The sequence below is a fragment of the Peromyscus maniculatus genome, chromosome 3 (genome assembly GCF_049852395.1).
Source record: "Peromyscus maniculatus bairdii isolate BWxNUB_F1_BW_parent chromosome 3, HU_Pman_BW_mat_3.1, whole genome shotgun sequence".
Classification (NCBI taxonomy): Eukaryota; Metazoa; Chordata; class Mammalia; order Rodentia; family Cricetidae; genus Peromyscus; species Peromyscus maniculatus.
The window spans coordinates 163,435,862-163,454,465 of record NC_134854.1 but is presented as its reverse complement, the minus strand read 5'-3'; the positions used below and the strand labels follow the sequence as shown (position 1 = coordinate 163,454,465).

Sequence of the window (18,604 nt, the reverse complement as noted above, 5' to 3'; positions counted from 1 at the left end):
GCAGGATCCAAGTGTATTATAGTATACTTTTTAAAGCAATAAAGCAGAACCCTCTTTTGCTGAAGTTTTTGACTTATTTTTCCATGCTCGTGACCAAACCTAGGCAAATATTCCTACACCCTCAATCTTTTCTGGTTTTTTTGGAGACAGACCACACACTGTTATACAGATTGACTTAGAACTCAACTGTAACCCAGATTGGCCTTGAACTTGCTGCAATCCTCCTGTCTCTGCCCACTGACAAAACAGGCATGGGCCACCTTGCTCAGTTTTTGGATTTTTTTTAAGATTTATTTTTATTTATCTGTATATGTAAATGCATATGTGTGGCTATGTGCCTGTGAGTGCCCAGAGGCCAGAGGCCTTGGGTCCCCTGGAGCTGGAGTTACAGGCAGCTGGAAGCCGCCTGATATAGGTGCTGGGAACCCAACTCAGGTCCCTCTGCAAAAGGTACATGCCTTTAACTATTGAGTCACCATCTCTAGGAGCAAACTGCTTTAAAAAATTGTGTATTTTGTTGTTGATGTTCATGTGTGCATCATATGTGTGCATGTATGCATTTCAGGTGGAAGAAGTATAGACAGGCCTGGAACTTCCTATGTAGCTGAGGATGACCTCTGAACTCCTGACCTCCTGGTTCCACCTCTCAAGCCCAGGTGTGCTCCATGCCAGCAAGGCATCACTCCTGTTCTATTTCTTCTCTTGTTGGGTGAGGAGGTTGGGTCATCCTCATTAGCCATTATTTGTTCTGTTCTGCTGGGTGTGGGAATTTGGCTTATCCTTCACTTCTTTCAAGTTCAGTAAAGATGAGCAGAACTTCCCATCCATAATCCTTTTCAAAATAACTTATGGTTCAGACATTATTAGTGATTCAAACATGTCTTTTCTGATTTTTGTAGTTTCTTTTTTTCTAGTGGTTAAGAAAACCTGATAAGCACTTAAAAATGCAATAGAAGAGTTACAACACTATCTGAAATAAACTGAATAGCAAACCAAATAGCAAATGTACTCCTCGAAATACCAACTAACTTGATTCCTATCAGGTTCTTTTGCTTTTCCACCCTCCTTTTCAAAAAAGGACAATCAATTCAATACATCACTTACTGCAAGCCAGTTGTCACACAATACACTTGAAAGAGTCAAGTCCATGTCTGGTTTCTTTCTGAGACAGGGTTTCTCTCGACGTAACTGCTTTGGCTGTCCTGGAACTCACTCTGTAGACCAAGCTGTGCTCGAACTCAGAGATTCACCTGCTTCTGTTTCACAAGTGCTGGGATTACAGGCATGTGCCACCATTGCCTGGCTGATGTCTAGTTTCTACCAGTACACAATCTACCAACGTGTTGAGTACATGACTTCTCTAGTATCATTCACATATATTCTAAATGAGTAGATCTAACTAAAAGTGTAAGACCATTTTAATCAAACATAATTAAACCTGAATACAAACTGTAATCAGCCCCTCTATCTCTATAGGTTCCATATCCATGGATCCAACCAAGCACAAGCAAAATGACTGAGAAAACAATCTCACCATGTCATACCTTGCTACACACCAAGTCCTACAAAATCTCCACATAACACCACTGCACGGAATGCGGTGATGGAGCTGTCCCCATCCCAGCTGCTCTGTCTCTGTCCTCCAGGCACTGCTGTCACTCTGTCACATACTGTGTGCTGGACTGATCCACAATGGCGGTTCTGGACTGAGCGTGGAGCCACCTTGTTCTCAGATGCAGAAGAGTAAAGCGTAACAGCTCTGGAGTGTTCGCACTCCCAGGGATGACTGCACTGGGAGGCACACTGTTCTCCATACCTATCATCTCACACAAGGGACCACTGAGGACCCAGACTTAGAACAGTGGAGAGGAGGGATCTTGAAATGAGTCTCTCAAGGACATAAAGGAACAACTACGTAAACATTCTACTCTTTCCGAGAGGTTGCTCACAAAGATCACTAAGTTTCCTTGGTAAAAAAGAAACTCTACAGCAGGCTCAATGATTACGTAATTATAAATCCCAAGGCAGTAACAGAATGGTCTGCATTCATTTCCTCTGGTCACTTTAAGTCTAACAGTGTCATGTTTTCTAAGCAGTACATACAACAAAGCCCTATTTTCCTTTACATTCTATTTTAGTACATAAGGACTCAGTCACCCATCAATGGTATTTTTTCAGCATCTACTTGTATTAGCCCTGTGGATCAAGGGTTAATGACTGAAATGTCTTTATAACTTAGTTCTTCATTTACTTAAGCAGGCTTAGTAACATCTATCCCTTAGGGTTATTTTGCATCAATTTTATTAAATTAGATTTAGACACTATAAAGTTCCAATTTTAGTAAGTGCATTCTGACATTTTTAGAATTGTATCTACCTGTTACAAATTTTATACTGTTACAAAATAAATTTAAATCTCATAGCATCCTCTGTGAAGATTTATTTTTAATTAAAAAAACAAGAACAAAGCTGGGAGTGGTGGCGCACGCCTTTAATCCCAGTACTCAGGAGGCAGAGGCAGGTGGATCTCTGTGAGTTCAAAGCCAACCTGGTCTACAGAGTGAGTTCCAGGACAGCCAGGGCAGTTACATAGAGAAACGCTGCCTCAAAAAACAATAAGCAAAAAAAAGAAAAAGAAAATGTTTTTCTCTATTGTTTACCAGAACTTCAGCACAGGCAAATGATTTGGCACACTTCATCTCTCATCAGCTCTCCCTTGAAACTGTTTACGTACAACCCGCGGATTCCTTTCAGGAAGGCTCCACCGTAAAGCTCTGTCCTGAGACATGATTTACCATGCCCACCCTTGTTCTCTCGAGTGCAGCTGAGTCTGTCTACCTGCCAATCACCATACTGACGATGAAACAAGATGTCCACCTGGTGATATTCTTAATATTCTAAAGTGTTTCAACTTCTAACATAGATATTGAGAAACAGAGATCAGGCAATAAAACAAGTCTGCAGGGTGTTCAAAAACTTTCCTTCTGCAGGAGGAGGGGCACAGGGTCTCATGTAGCCCAGGCTGACATCAAACTCTCTAAGTGGCTGAGGATGACCCTGAACAGATGCTCCTAGGATTACAAGTGTGGACTACCACACCCAGCTGTTAAAAACTTGTAAGAGGCCAGCAAACGGCCTGAATCTGACTCCAGAAACCCACAGTGAAGGGAGAGAACCCACTCCAGCAAGTTGTCCTCTGACCACTAAGAATGTGCTATGGCACAAAAACACCCAAACTCATACACACATACACCTCTCCCCCTCCACACACATATAAATGTAATTTTTAAATTTTTTTAAATGTATTTCCTTAGTGCACATAATATTCTTTTCTAAGGGAAAAATTTAGAAAAGTGCCAGGCAGTGGTGGCACACACCTTTAATCCCAGCACTTGAGAGGCAGAGGCAGGCAGATCTCAGTGAGTTCAAGGTCAGCATGGTCTACACAGAGCTCCAGGACAGCCAAGACTGTTATAGAGAAACTCTGTCTCGAAAAACCAAAAAAATAAAAATTTTTTTGAAAAGGAATGACCTGAAAATGGCTGGGTTGCAGACATGCTGTGGGTCCAAGGCTTCACCTTGTATAAACTCATAGCACAGTCCATTGTTAAAGGTACAATAGAGTTGAGGTGCACAGCCGTGAGCCTGCAACACACGGAAACTCTTCACTTCTTCATCTCGGTCGACTAACAGTTCAGTCTTGTTGCCGTAAATTCTCACCAGAACCACATCTTCCATGGTGTCACCCACATAGCAGGCAATGAGCTTGTTTGTGATCCCATCTGTGAAGAGCTGCCAGGGAACACAGAAAAGACAGAGAAATTCAATTATACATTTATAAGGATGGGACTGAAGAGAACTTGATATGTGAGTAAAATGGTAATTGGAACACCAGAGGTTTGGGTATAGCTTAGCGTAGATGGTATACACCAGACCCTGAACTCAATCTCCCAAACCCAGGAAAACCACAAGAAAAACACCTACTATTTAATCATCAGAGATTCTTTTGGAGAACATGAGACCATAGCTTAGAAGTAAAGTGCTTCCTTAGCAGGTCAGTCCTTCTTTGATCCCTAGCACCACTGGGGAAAGAACCTGAGAAGCACTAGTGAGTGAGCTCACTTGCAGAAGACAGACAAGCTTGATATGCAAGTATAGCAATAGGACAAAGGAGGGGAAAGAAGACTCGGTGCTTAGAAGCTTAAAAAAATGATTAAAAGAAGTATGGCTCTAGTCAGCAAGATGGCTCAAAGGGTGAGAACATTTAACAGCACGTCCTGACAGCAGAGTTCAATCCCAGAAGCTAGTAGGGAAAGGAGAGCGTACTGACAGCTGCCCCTGACCTCTCTCTACTCATGGGTGACAGCATGTCTGTAACCACATATATACACAAAAAAATATTGTTGCATGAATCCTAACTGGTCTTAATAAAAACCCAGAGCCAGATATCAGGGTGGAAGCTGAAAGACCAGAGAAGCAGAGCAAGCCACAGCCACCACCTCTTACCTCACCAACTACTCCGCCTGAAATAGAAGCCTAAACGGGAATGAATTCCTGTCTCCTCTCGCCTTTTTCTCTACCCAGCCAGATCGCTTCCTGTTTCAAGCTTCCTAGTGCTGGAATTAAAGGTGTGTGCCACCACTGCCTGGCTCTGTTTCTCTTTTAGACTGGATTAATCTTGTGTAGCCAGTGTGGCCTTGAACTCACAGAGATCCAGACAGATCTCTGCCTCTGCCTTCGAGTGCTATGACTAAAGGTATATGCCACCACTGCCTGACCTCTATAGCTGTCTCTGTCCTGTGATCTTCAGGTAAACTTTATTTGCTAAGAGTACAAACAAAATATCACCCCAAAATATAATAAAGAGTATTGCCTCAGATGCCTAAGAAAGTCCAGGTGCGATGATTCACACTGTAGGAAGATCCTGAGTTCAAGGCTAGCCTGGGCTACATAGCCAGGGTGAAAGTGTGCAGTCTCCCACCTACCCTATAATTAAGAATGTCAGACTGAGCAGCAGTAAACACACTGTCAAGCAAGTGGCATGTGTCTCCTACCATCAGGGGCACAAGTCTGAGGGTTAGTCCACTGTATCCTGGTATTGGTGTCACCACGGCCAGCAAAATGAAGAAGCTCTTCAAAGAGAAGAGCAATGTAAGCTTCCATAGGGGCTGTCAGCCCCCGAACTCGGCAGGTACCTCCTAGCGGCAGATACAATGGACCTGCACATATCCCTATCTCAGAGCTTGAAGACCTGTCACCTCCCAACAGAAGACAGACTTAGGCTGTATCTATCCTCCTAGAAGTTGGCAAGATGGTATGACATACATGCTTAACAGCATACACGAGTACAGATGAGTCTGAAGTGGCACGTCCAGGACAGGTTGTGTGGTCTGTGTAAGGATGGCAGGCCCATGGCCAGTTTTTACAAGATGAGAACGGTAGAGAAGACGACATGAGACACTGACTGCAAAGTCTATATAAGTAAAATAAGTGATAATAAGTAAGTTTAATGTATTAGAAAAGGACAACTAACCACAAGTGAAGGGTATAAATTAGTGGTATACTATACATCTAACATGCAGATATGGCCTAGAGTCAACCCTCCAGACATTACACTTACACACACACACAGAGAGAGAGAGAGAGAGAGAGAGAGAGAGAGAGAGAGAGAGAGAGAGACAGACAGACAGACAGACAGACAGACAGACACTGAGACCGAGCCTTCCAGCTCAACAAGCTAGGAAAGTAAACTGAGCATGGCAGTGTGGTGCATACCTGTAAATTTCAGCACACCAGAGGTTGGCAGAAGAGATCCCAAGTTCAAAAGCAGCCCAGGCTACTGATAAATGAAACAAAGACAGACTGGAAGAGAAAGAAAAACCCGGAAGCTAAAAAAAAAAGACATTGCAAAGGGAAAACAACACAAGGCCCTTATGAACCGTCCTAAGATGGGTGTGACAGCACAAGACTGGGATCCCAGAACTCAGGAAGGTGAAGCAAGAGGACCATCGTGAGTGGGAAGGCCAACCTGTCTCAAAAGAAAAAACAACACAAAACCAAAAATCTTAAAATTATTAATAACCAATACAGAGACATATCAAAATAATATGACATCTCAACTAAATTTGATTTACTCTAGGAATGTAAAGATGGTTTAATGTTCAAATTTTCAAAATTAATGCATATACCTCAATAACAAAGTATGAATGCACCGAATATATTAAGTTTCTCTGTCTGTGTTTAAGACAAGGTCTAATGTAGCCCAGGTTGGCCTTGCACTATGTGGCTGAGGATGACCTTGAACTCCATCATGCCACTTCTGTTTCATCAGTGTTGAGGTTACAGACATGTCATCATGCCTAGCTCTATCTGGTTTTCTTATTTTTAGTTATTTTATATGTATGAATATTCTGTTTACGTGTATGTCTATGCATCATGTATGTGCCTAGTGCCTGTAGAGACCAGAAGAGGACATCAGATCCCCTGGAACTGGAGTTACAGACGGTTGTGAGTTGCCATGTGGGTGCTGAGGACTGAACCTGGGTCCTCTGGAAGGGCAGCAAGAGCCCTGGACCACTAAGCCATCACTCTAGCCACATCTTACTATTTTAAAGAAGGAAAATACATGTGTACACAAACATATGTATTTGTATATAATTTATACAGAGATAGAGTAGTCTGCATCTATGAGTTACATATCTGTGGCCTCAAACAATCTTAGATCAAAAATACCTGAAGAAAAGAAACCACACCCACACTCAACAGACTTTGTAGGGCATCATTCCCTGCACATGACAGCATTACACTGTAGTAGACATGAATAACCTAGGTCAGTTAAAAGTAGAAGAGGAAGTCCACAGGTTCGTTACATGCAAGATCTTTACACATCTGAGGAACCCTGAAACATCCCCACAAAAATTGGAGAGGATGCATGGAAGGAGAAAAGCTTCATTCCTGAAGGGCAGAAATTTTTCACTATTTCAATGGTTTGTGATTCTGAACACAACCTTGGAAATGATCAATTTGTATGAAGAGAAAACCATGTCACTGGTAAAGCTGTCCTATTTATCTAAACCAGAGAGTAATGGAACCCATGGAACCCTGCTGCTATGAGTCAAATGTCTAGGTCAGTAACACAAGCCCAGCCTTACCTGGGAAAACAGGGGCAGAGAGAGCTGATCCTGAGCACCGAGGGTGTCCTGTGGGAACACTACCAACTGCTAACAGACTTCAAGGTGAGCAGAATCCAGCAGTGACCGGACCAACTCCACAAGAGTTGGGTCACTGCATCTACAAAACTTGTTCACAGCACTGACAAAGTGCTTGACTCCCTGGCTATTAGCCATACAACTAAGAAAAAGGACAAAGGCTGACTAGGAATGGACACCAAAGGCAAAGCAGGAATGGATGGGGACCTAGCCAAACATAATCCGGAGCTGCTAATCTCAGAACCATCACAATGGAGAAAAACTGCACTTGGCTGACAGCTCCCTGCTAAGACTACTGCATCTGGGAGGGAGGCGTGTCACTAGAGAACAGGCAACCAAGGGTAAAGGAGCTGCCTCTCTAAATCAGCTGGGACAAGGGAAGTGACACAAGTCTGAGGCCAGCCTAAGCTACACAGTGAGCTATAGGCAAGCCTGAACTACAGAGTAAGATCACTTCCACATATATACATGGATGTGTATAATACACACATATATGTCAGGACATTTTTCATAGTTTACAAGTCATTTATGGCTGGGATAACGGGGAATCCAAAACTCACTACTGAAGTATTGACAGCTGTGACACGCCAACATGCTGCAATGTCATTCCAAGAACTGAATGAATAGGACCGGCCAGATTTTGGAAAGGGACCCACCTGTGCTGCTGCTTCTGTGCACACAATATGGAACACCCTGTCTAGGTGAAGTAGCTGAGCTGTGTACACAGGTATCAGCCGGGCTTCATAAGTATCAAAAATTCAGTTGTTTCCTATGGCCCACATCTTTGGCAGAGTGAGCAAACACCACCCATCTTTTAAGTGCCCCTGTGAAAATGCTGTTCATGGGGGAACACACACTATTAGCTTACTATGTAACATGGGTGGATCTCATCTAATCAGCTGAAGGGCCATAAAAACAAAAACTAACATTCCTAAAGAAATTCTGCTTCAAGACTGCACTACCAACCCACACCTGAGTTTCATGCCGCCATCTTAGGAACTACAGACCTGCCAGTTTTCACATAAGCTACTTCATCAAGGGATCCAGAGATCCCTAACACATAGTTTATCATCTTTCCCATTCCAGTAAGAACTTACCCTATGGAAATACTCAGAAAATTCATCCAAATCACATAAATATACATCTAAGTAGTCTGCTAGAATACTGTTTTAACTGCCAAAAAACTGAAACAGCTTCAACGATATTAAAGGAAAAATAAATAAATGAAAGGACAAGCCATGGATCAAATGCTTGTGATCCCAGCATTTGGGAGGGAGAGGCAAGGGAATCTTACACTCAAGGGCAGTCTGGTTACATGAGACCCGTCACAAGGAAACAAAGTAATTACACACTTAGTCCCCCACCCCACTCCACCCCCATCTTTTGAGAAAGGGTCTCTCTACATAGCCCTGGTTGTCCTAGAACTCACTAGGTAGACCAGGCTGGCCTCAGACTCACAGCTTCTGCCTCCAGTGTTGGGATTAAAGGCATGCACCAACCACACTTGGCAAATCACATGTTTTTTTACATGATCAAATGTTTGCAGCTGAGTCGGGTGGTGGTGGCACACGCCTTTAATCCCAGCACTCAGAAGGCAGAGCCAGGTGGATCTCTGTGAGTTCGAGGCCAGCCTGGTTTATAGAGCAAGATTCAGGACAGGCACCAAAACAACACAGAAAAACCCTGTCTCGAGAGAAAAAAAAGGTTTGCAGCTGTCACACATGAGAGAATTCTTGTGAAAAGGCCAAGGGAATGACAAGATGACTCAGTGGGTAAAGGTACTTACTGCCAAGCCTAAGGACCTAAGTTTAATCCCCAGGAACCACATGATAGCAGGAAAGAACTGATACTCTTCCCTTCCCCTCATACAATAAATTCAATGTCATTGAAAGTTTTTTCTTATTGTTGTTTTATTTTTTGTTTCTGAAGACAGGGTTTCTCTGTGTAACTGCCCTGGCTGTCCTGAAACTCACACTATAGACCAGGCTGGCCTCTAACTCAGAGATCCACCTGCCTCTGCTCCCCAAGTGCTGGGATTAAAGACCTGACACCACCGCCCAGAGGGTTTTTCTTTTTTTGTTTTTTAATATGAAATCGTATACATGAGTATAGAGTTTAACTCTGTAAAGTGTTTGAGTAGACCACAGTTAAAAAATCCAGCAAAGAAAGATTAATGGTGTAGGAATGCAGGAAGCAGGCCTCCTTCCCACTCTCACGGTTTGACACTGGTCTCTTTAGTGAGATGACATATTGATTTGCACTCTTATAAAATGATATACATCGGGCTTACTATTTTCTCTAAGAGCTCCACTTGTGAAAAGGGACTAATCCAAAACAGTTCATTTTCCGGAAGAGGGGAAGAGAAAGAGCAAGTGCTGCTACCGTGGACACCACTGGAGGGAGGAAACAGAGGAAGTCTAAATTGGTGGAAATGTTTTATCACTTGCCCAGAGTCTGGGGCTACACAAGTCAATTTGTTTCATGAATTTTTCTCAAACTAATTTTTGAGAAAGAATCTTGCTGTGTGGCGTAGCCAGGCCTTGGACTGAGTCCTGAACTCAAGCAACCTCCCTACCCTCCCATCCCCGAGTTTAACCCTATAGGTGAGCATGGCCATGTGCTAAGCTTACTTTCAATGGCATATACACAAAGACACTACCTGATGAAGCATATACTTTAATGTAAATATAAAACAAGCCTCTCAGCGCAAAATACCTAACATTATATGAAGTTTTCAGACGCACCTTCTTTTGTTGCATGAGCCATGTACATGTATGCGTGTTCATACATATGCAGGAGCACATGGAGACTGATCGTCTTCCTCAACCATTCCCCCTCTTAATTCACTGAGGCGGCGTCTCTCAACTGAACCAAGAGCTAGCCCATACGGGTAGTCTAGCTGGCTAGCTTGTCCCAGGACTCCATCTCAACCTTCTGATTGCTGGGCGCACAAGCAGGCCTACATGTGCACTCAACATTTCTACCAGCACTGGAGGGCAAAGCTCCAGGCCTCACCCTTACCCAGCAAGCATGTCAGCCATTTTACCTGCTGAGCCGTCTCCCCAGCCCTGATCTGATACTATCTTGTCTTCATTTTAAAAAATGTATTGACCTGTACAGTGTTTTGCCTGCTGTGACTGTCTGTGCACATGTGTACCTTGTGCCCACAGGAGGCCAAAAGACAAGTTTCAGATCCTCTGAGATTAGAGTTACAGACAGCTGTGAGGTGCTGTGTGGGTGCTGGGAACCAAACACAGGACCTCTGGAAAAAAACAAAAGAAAAAAAAAACATGTGCTCCTAACAGCTGAGCCGTCGATCCAACCGCTCTTATCTACCTTACAGTAACTCATTGTTTTTCAACAACCATTTTTATGATTACCTGTCTGTGTGTGTGCAGGACTCAGCAGTCCTCCCCTTCCAGCCGCATGGACTCTGGGACTGAACTCAGTTCATGAGGCGTGGCAGCAACTAAGTGCCTTCTTTACCAGCTGAGTCATTTTACCAGCCCTTAACGAAATTTGCAAACTGTAGCTGTCAGGACTGGAGACAGTTCAGCAGTTAAAAGCTGCTCTTCCACTGAACAAGTTTGGTTCCCAGAACCCACACAACTCCAGGGATGCAACACCATCTTCTGCCCTCCCCAGGTACCTGTACACACATGCCATACGCACACAGAAACATGCACACATAAATAAAATTAAATTTGTCTCAGCCACAGTATCTACTCGACATTCTATCAGTGTATGATAGTCATAGCACCCCAAATCCATCCACGGTAATCACTTATTCCCCAAATCACATTTATCCTGCAGCCTCAGTGTGTAGGAGGCACAGAGGTCCCTGTGCTCACAGGTAAGCACTTGGGGGACCTGGAATGTTAAACTCGAAGGGTTGTTCCTTCAAAGGAAGGGATGCATAACCTGGTATCTCCCCAGGAGGCTGGCCGGCCATGACCTTGGTGCTATTGGTACAGCAAGAGACCACACCGGATCCTCCCCCAGTCCATTACTGTAAACTTGTTTTTCCTCAATCTACAGAACACATCTTTATAGGTATCACATGTGGTCAATCTACGGAGCTCATCTTTATAGTTGTCACATGTAATCAATCTATAGAGCCTATCTCTATGGAAGTATCATATGTAGTTTACAAAGAGTCTGGATGAAGTCATCTCTGATCTTTATTTGGCTTACTTTGTGCTTTATTGTGCACGTGGGATTGAGTTATCACCAGGGAAGTTTTCACCAAATTGTCCTGTGCTTAAATAGGCCTAAAATAAACTACTCAGGGTCATACTCCCCAAGTTTGACAACTCTTAGATACAATCCATCACGACCATGTGTGGTAGGAGGAAGACATTGGGATTACAATGCTCTGAAGCCTCTAATGGTAGCATGTGATCCGAGGAGAGGCACCTCCACCAGGATGGAGAAATATGATGCTTTTCAAAGACTTGAGAAGGAATAACCTACTGGCACACAAATAGTTTTCTACTAAGCTGAAGTTCTCAAGTGTTGGGCAGAGTAACTTCCCAGTCTGCTGATACACACTTTGCATGTGCACACAGGTATGCATGCTACTCGGGACATAGGTAATGCAAGGCACACCCCGCTCTGGTATTTTACTTTAAAGCCATACAAATTTTTCTCAACCAATGGTTCTCTGCACTGTAATGTGACACTTCTCTTAACAACAAAGAAGAGGGTAGAACTCAGCTGCTAGAGACATTCAATCATTTTCTGCTGTGCCTAGTGAGGCACAGATCCTATGTGCCCACCTCTCCTTTCAGAAAAACTCCCGCTTCCTCTACTCTGCCCAAACTACTTAGGGCCTAGCTTAACTGTCCTTGGGAGATACTTATTGCTTGCCTAGAATCACATCTTTCCTTCAAAGCTTAGCTCAGGGGTTGAGGGTAGCTCAAAGCACAGTGTTTGCCTAGTATGCACAAGACCACAGGTTCAATCTCCAATGTGGCACCCCACATACACGCACCCACATACACACACCCCACCAAGGCTGAGACTGGGTTCCCCCACATCTATGAAGCGTCTTCCCAATTCTCCTGGGCCTGCCTTGTACTCCAGCTCACAGCACAAAGGAGCCCAGCTAAAACTTAACATTATCTTTAGTTTAAAAGTACACTATCAATTACTGAACTTTAGGAACTTAGGTCTTTAATCCTTTTGTGGTACTGGGGACTGACCCCTAGGTAGCACACACTAGGCAAGTACTCTACTACCAAGCTACATACTGATCCCTAAAACATGATTCCTTCTGTTCAATCTCCCATTTACCAATGAAGGGAGTGGGAGATGAGATAGGAAATACCATACTGAAACACACTTATTTTTAGAATTTTGTATTTACTTTCCTGAGTGCCTTCTAAGATACACAGTACCTCTTATGTTGTGTTTTGTTGTTTTCATTTGGGTTTCTTTTAGGTTTTGGGGGCTAGGTCTTACCCTGTAATCCAAACTGACACGGAAGTCAAAATCCTACCACCTAGAGCTCCCATATGGTGGGATCACAGGCATGTACCACCTCTCCAAACAATTCATTTTATACAGATTAAAATACTTGCCAAAGATTACAACATCATCCTCTTTCCACCACAACAGTGATGACCCAAGGAGAGGACACAGTTTGCTTAAGCCAGATCACAGGTGTTAGTATCTGAGAAGTAACTAGTAATTAAGTCCCCTAACCACAGTTAAATCATTACATCAAAAATGCATGGATAGTTTTTAAAAAACAAATCAACTGCACCTATCTCTCCCACCCTTGTACATTATTTTTCTAAGATATCAAAAACAGAATAGGAAACTAGGTGGTGGTAGTAGATACCTTTAATCCCAGGACTCAGGAGGCAGAGGCAGGCTGATCTCTGTGAATTCAACGCCAGCCTGGTCTACAAAGTTGAATTCCAGAACAGCCAGAACTGTTAAGACAGAGAAACCCTGTCTCAAAAAACCAGGAAGGGGGGGGGGGGGTTTGGCACAAATAGGAAACAAACAACTGAACCTGAATAAAGGCAGAAAAATGAGCAATGTTAAAAAAAAAATGTGTAAATGGAAAGCCATAATTTTGTGTGCTGGAATTATAAACCTGATTTATGCTTCAAAGTCAGAGATTTCAAACACAGAGGAATATGGACAAGGCTGGGGGTGCGGTGCGGCTTAAGGGAAGAGCTTAACAGTAAACACACTGAGCTCAGCAGCACGGAGGCACAGACCTGTGTCACAGGAGTCGCTTCCTAGTGTTCTTGTGTCATCTTTGCATGTGAAACCATTTGAATAGTCATTCAAAAACATCACATACATATTCTGATTTGTCTCAGGCTGGGAATTTCAAAGAGCAGATGTTTTTGATTTAGGCCCTATACAGCCTGTGCTCAGCAGCGTAATTATCATAAGCTAGCATTTATTCCCCCCTCACAAGCCTCAGGGGTAAGGGAATTGTTTATTGGATCCATTTTACAGCTAAGGATAATAAAGCTTAGAAAGGTTAAGAAAGCTGGCCAGAAGGCAGGTTTTGTAACTCATACTTGTAATACCAACATTTCAGAGGCTGAAGGACAGCCTTGTTAAGTTCCTGTCTAGCCTGGGCAATTGAATGAGACTGTCTCAAAAAGAAAAAGAACAAAACTTGAGCAGTGAAACAAGCTAATAAAGTGCAGGGCACAGACACAAACCGCATGTTTCCCATCTTCACAACAGCCAGCTACTAGAGGGAATAATTCCCCAGCAGGTTTCCTGAGATGCTATAGCAGGCAGATGTTAGGGGTGGTTAGGTGTGTGTCCACCACAACTACATTATGTATGAGCTCACATACGTGTGAGGGTAGAAACGAGCAGGCACAACACAAGTGTGTATGGAATTGGCATCAGGTGTCTACTTCAATCAAGCTCCACTGTATTCATTAATTCAGGATCCCTCACTGAACCCTGAGCTGGACGAGCCTGCTTGCTCCAGGAATCCCCCCTCTGCTTCCAAGTGCTGGGCTTCGAAGAGATGTTCATTTTACAACCTCTGTAACTAAGATGGTCTCCCTAGCCTATCAAGCCTTTGCTAGTATACTGTTAGCTACAAGCTAAGGAAGAACTTACAATTGCTCAAACACTGCTCTCAGGAAGCCCCTAAAGTGAACTAAGCCAGCTTTTTCAAAGGGGAAAAAAACTGCCTGGGCATGGTAACTTGGAGGCAGGAAGATCTAAGAAAATAACAATAGAAAGAAAAAACAATTAAGTTTCTGATCCTTTACACATAACTATCCCCCAAAATGTAGATACATCAAAAAGCCACAGTCAAATGAGGGAGATGCTGCATAAAAAAAAGGAGTCCTGCCTCTTTCTAAAACTGTAGCGTATGTGGAAGGAAATGCAAATGTGTTCAGGAGAGCTCAAAGCAGTCTTCTTCTGAACCATGGCAGGTTTTTAAGAAATTACTCTTGCACAGGCAAGGCTTCCCTGCCTCGATCATCACACATAACCTTCCTAGGTCAAGGAGCAGTAATTCCTGAGATAAGTCCCTCCAGATCTGTCACCTACACACAGGCTCAGTTTCACTATAATACCCTCACAGGACAGTTGGAGAATGCAGGGCAAGGGCTTTTTAGAACAAGACAGTATGGAGCAGAAAGCATTTAGCTGGTGCTGTCTCAGAGCTACTACTCTACCTAAGCAGAAATCTAACTCCCCAAAACTCACGAAAGCCCTCCTTATAGTGTGTTTTTACTTCTAATGAGGACAGCTGCATCTAAAACCCAGTGAGTTCTGAGTGGAGACTAACTCTATCACTTGGACCACACATCTAACTCTTTTTGGGTCTTGGCCTGTTTTTACATGTTTTCATATTCTACATGTTGCTATTAGAGGAGTAACTCCCAGGAAAGATAAGGGTTGTCAAAAAAAAAAAAAAAAAGCTTCTAAAATATATTTAGAGAATATTTTTAGTATGCTTTTGGGGGAGAGGGGTTGTGCTAAGACAGAGTCTCAAGTAGCTCATGCTGGCCTGGAACTCCTTCCTAATGTAAAGCCTCAGGAAATACCTTGAACTCCTGATTCCGTCTCCACTACATGTAGCCAAGAAAAATGTTAGTTTGGGGGAAAAAAAAAACAGGTGAGGACTTGGGGGCATAGGCCAGCGGTAGAAAGCTTATGTAGTATGTACTAGGCTCCAGCTTCCATTCCCAGAAGCACACACAAAAAGGAGAGAGAGGAACATACCCCCAATAAATGCTATTATTGATTCCAGCTGCCCTGAAATTAGATTTTTTTTGGCTACAGGATACATGCTTCCCTTTCTGAAATGAGGTAGGATTATCATCTTTACAGTGCAAGGGACAAAAGTCTCAAAAAGAGCTATATCCATTAAGAACTGCAGGCAGGCTGCAGTGACAAAACCTTTGAGCCAGCACTCAGGAGGCCAAGGCCAGCCTGGTCTACAGGGCCAGCTCCAGACCAGATGGAAACAACAACAAAAACAAAGCCCCAAGGCATCATTATTTTATAATGCCCTAGTATGTGTAAAGTCCACTCTATTGAGCTGGGAGGTAGATAAATAACCATAACCTTGGCTTACTAATGGCTCAGCTTCTGATCCATGAGTCCTGCTTGTACAGGAGGAAATGAATTTCTAATTATCAATTCTAGAGAGGAAGTGAGTGATGTCATCACTTTCAAATATACAGGTTACATGTTCAGATTATGAACCCAAAGGTTAAAGTTAATAGTCATAACATAGGCCAGCAATCGTGGCAAAAACCTACATCTCATGACAATGGAGGCCTGAATCAGGATTGCCAATTGAGTGAACAATCTAGCCACCTTGTCTCAAAAAAAAAATTGCTACATATAAATTATGATTTAACCTGATTTCCTGTACAACAACCAAAATAGTTTTGTGTCTCCCCCCCACCCTTTTTTTACATGTACCCTGGCTTTCCTTCATTAAATTTCACATGAACTGAGAGGTGGCACCTACCTAATATGGTTTCCTAGGCAAAGATTTAAAAGAATATAGCTCAATCGGGCACACAGCACTCCATCCCAAAGCTATTACCACTATTCTATACACAAGTAAATCAAAGGAGATGCTAAGCTTCCAAGTTTCAAACTTTAAAAGTCACTGCTAAAAAATAACAGTTGCCAAAACTGCAGTTTACCAGGAAGCAGCACTGCCTTTAATTAGTAAAATATTTTCCAGAAAAAAAAATTTCATTAAATTTTAAAACCCTCTCAAATAAGTGAATACGCACTATTAATAACAGTGTAACATGAGGGCTACAGGACAGACCAGCTCAGTGGCATCTGCCTAGAACTCAGCCTCTGCATTCCCAGCACTGCAAAAAACACACAAACATGTTTCCATTTGAAAATCACTTCCTTGAAGGAAATGTAATAGTTTTCCAAGTTATATATAAAAATCATTCTGAATCCACTATTTCCTCTATACTTAGCTAACAAGCATGCCTTAAAATTCAAAGTCTTTTGTCTAACAAGTTTCTTCCCCACAACATATGGGTCCCTTTAATCTGCTCAGAACCCTTCTAGCAAGAACCGAAACTAAAACTCATGAAAGTCCCAAGTGTCAGGAACTGCTCTGAACCCTAGATACTGCTCATGTTTTAAATATACTAAAAATAATTCAACAAAAAAAATAAATTAATAAACCTTGTATAAACCCCACAATTTACTGGAGTCATCAAAATAAAGATGACTTGAATAATCCAAATAAATGTTCCCCCATTATTGCTCAAATCTAAAACAAGCCCCAGCCGTTTAAAAAAAAAAAAAAATACTAATTTGGTTTTCTGTTTGTTTGCAAGAAAAAAAGGAAGTTCATCTTGGTAATTCCTAAAGAAGTGTACTGTAAAAACTAAAACCAAATCACATCAAATAAATCCTGGGTATGAGGAATCATAACTTACAAGTGTTTTGTTTTGTTGTTGTTTTAATCCTAGATTTTTCGGGGTTTTTCTCCTGAGAATTTTTGTCTTTAAACACACTGGCTCACGAAAATATCCCCAGGTCACTCTAACCTAAGGCATTAATTTTACTAAGACTTTACAAATTTAGAAACACCAACTCAAGCCTTCAAATCAACGTAACGAACAGCGTTCCCTAGCATCCTCGGTGTGGGCAGCAGGTCCACGGTCACTCCGCTTTGGAATGGAGTTCTCCCTCGGCTCGGAGGATGTGGGAAGATCCCTGGCTGGATAAGGCAGGGATGGGAGGGAAGCGCAGGGGAGGAGGGAGGGCAGCGCCGTGAGGACCGCGGGAGGCGGATGGGCAGCGGGGTCTGGGGAGGAGGAGAGGAAGGAACCCTCACGACAAGGGCAGGGGCAGCCATCCCCGGGGCCGGCGTCGCTGACGCGGCGGCTGGGGGAAGGAAACGCCGTACCCGCCCGGCCTCACCTGCAGGGTCACCTCGCGGGGGTCCCAGTGCGGCCGCAGGTGCCGCAGCAGGCTCAGGGCGCCGTCGCGGCAGCGCTGCTCCTCCTGGTCCTGCACCGTCACGTCGAGCTTCGGCACCTCGGGCGAGCCGGGCGGGACGTGGATGTAATTGGCCATGGCCCAGGCGACGGCGGACACGACCACGACGACCACGGCGACGGCGACCACGAGCGCGGCGGGCGCCGGCAGGCTGCTGGACCCTTCCGTCCCGGGGCGCCCTCGGCGGAGGGCTGCGGCCGCTCGGACGCACGGGCGGGCGGCGGGGGCGACGGGGCGGACGGCCGGGGTGCGCAGTGCAGCGACGCGGAGGATCGGCCGCTCTCGGGAAGATGCCCCAGTGCTCTCGACCGCGGGCAGCCGCGGAGCATGCCGGGACTGGCCTGACGCTGGCGTCACGCCGGGGGCGGAGCCTCGGCTGCGTCAGGCGGCCGGCGGGGTGGCGAACCCCGCGGCACAATGGGCGGGCCGCGGGGCTCTCGGGGGTTGGGGTCTCGGGGAGCGCGCACTGCCAGGCGCTCCGCTCCGCTACTGTGGGGCTGGCTGGGCTTCTGCACCCGAAGGAACCCGAATGTTGCCGAGCCCTGCCGGAGCGCTCACGAGCCTGGCCGAACTCTGCCGAGCCCTGCCGGAGCTCTAACGAGCCTTGCCCGAGCCCTCCCGGGGTCCTGCCGAACTCAGCCGAGCCCTGCCGGAGTCCTGTCGAGCTTTGCCGAGCCCCGCCGAACTCTACAGATGCCCTGTGGAGCGGTACCCAGCCCGGTCAGGCCTTAATAGAGCGACACCTTTCTAGATCAATAGGGTCCTGGGCTCTGGCCTTACTTAGGGCTGAGGTTTTTAGGGGGTGCAGAAGGCATGTCCAGAAATAACCCTAAATTTAGGCTGTGAGCTTGGCCACAATCCGGCCAAGCTGGATTAATTTGTTCGTCTTATTCCTGAAGCTGT

The 18,604-nt window shown here is 44.4% G+C and overlaps 1 protein-coding gene across 1 annotated transcript in view; it reads right to left on the bottom strand.

Moving 5' to 3' along the window:
- Etnk1 (ethanolamine kinase 1) overlaps positions 1-18,018 on the bottom strand; it is a 41,275-nt gene extending 23,257 nt beyond the window's left edge. Inside the window, exons 1-2 of the mRNA XM_006990040.3 lie at positions 17,624-18,018; positions 3,532-3,791 (exon numbers count right to left, since the gene is read on the bottom strand). Of these exons, the coding sequence (XP_006990102.1) occupies positions 3,532-3,791; positions 17,624-17,779 (416 nt within the window). The 5' untranslated portion in view covers positions 17,780-18,018. The remainder of the gene's footprint in view (positions 1-3,531; positions 3,792-17,623) is intronic.
- Between the last annotated feature and the right edge of the window lie 586 nt (positions 18,019-18,604).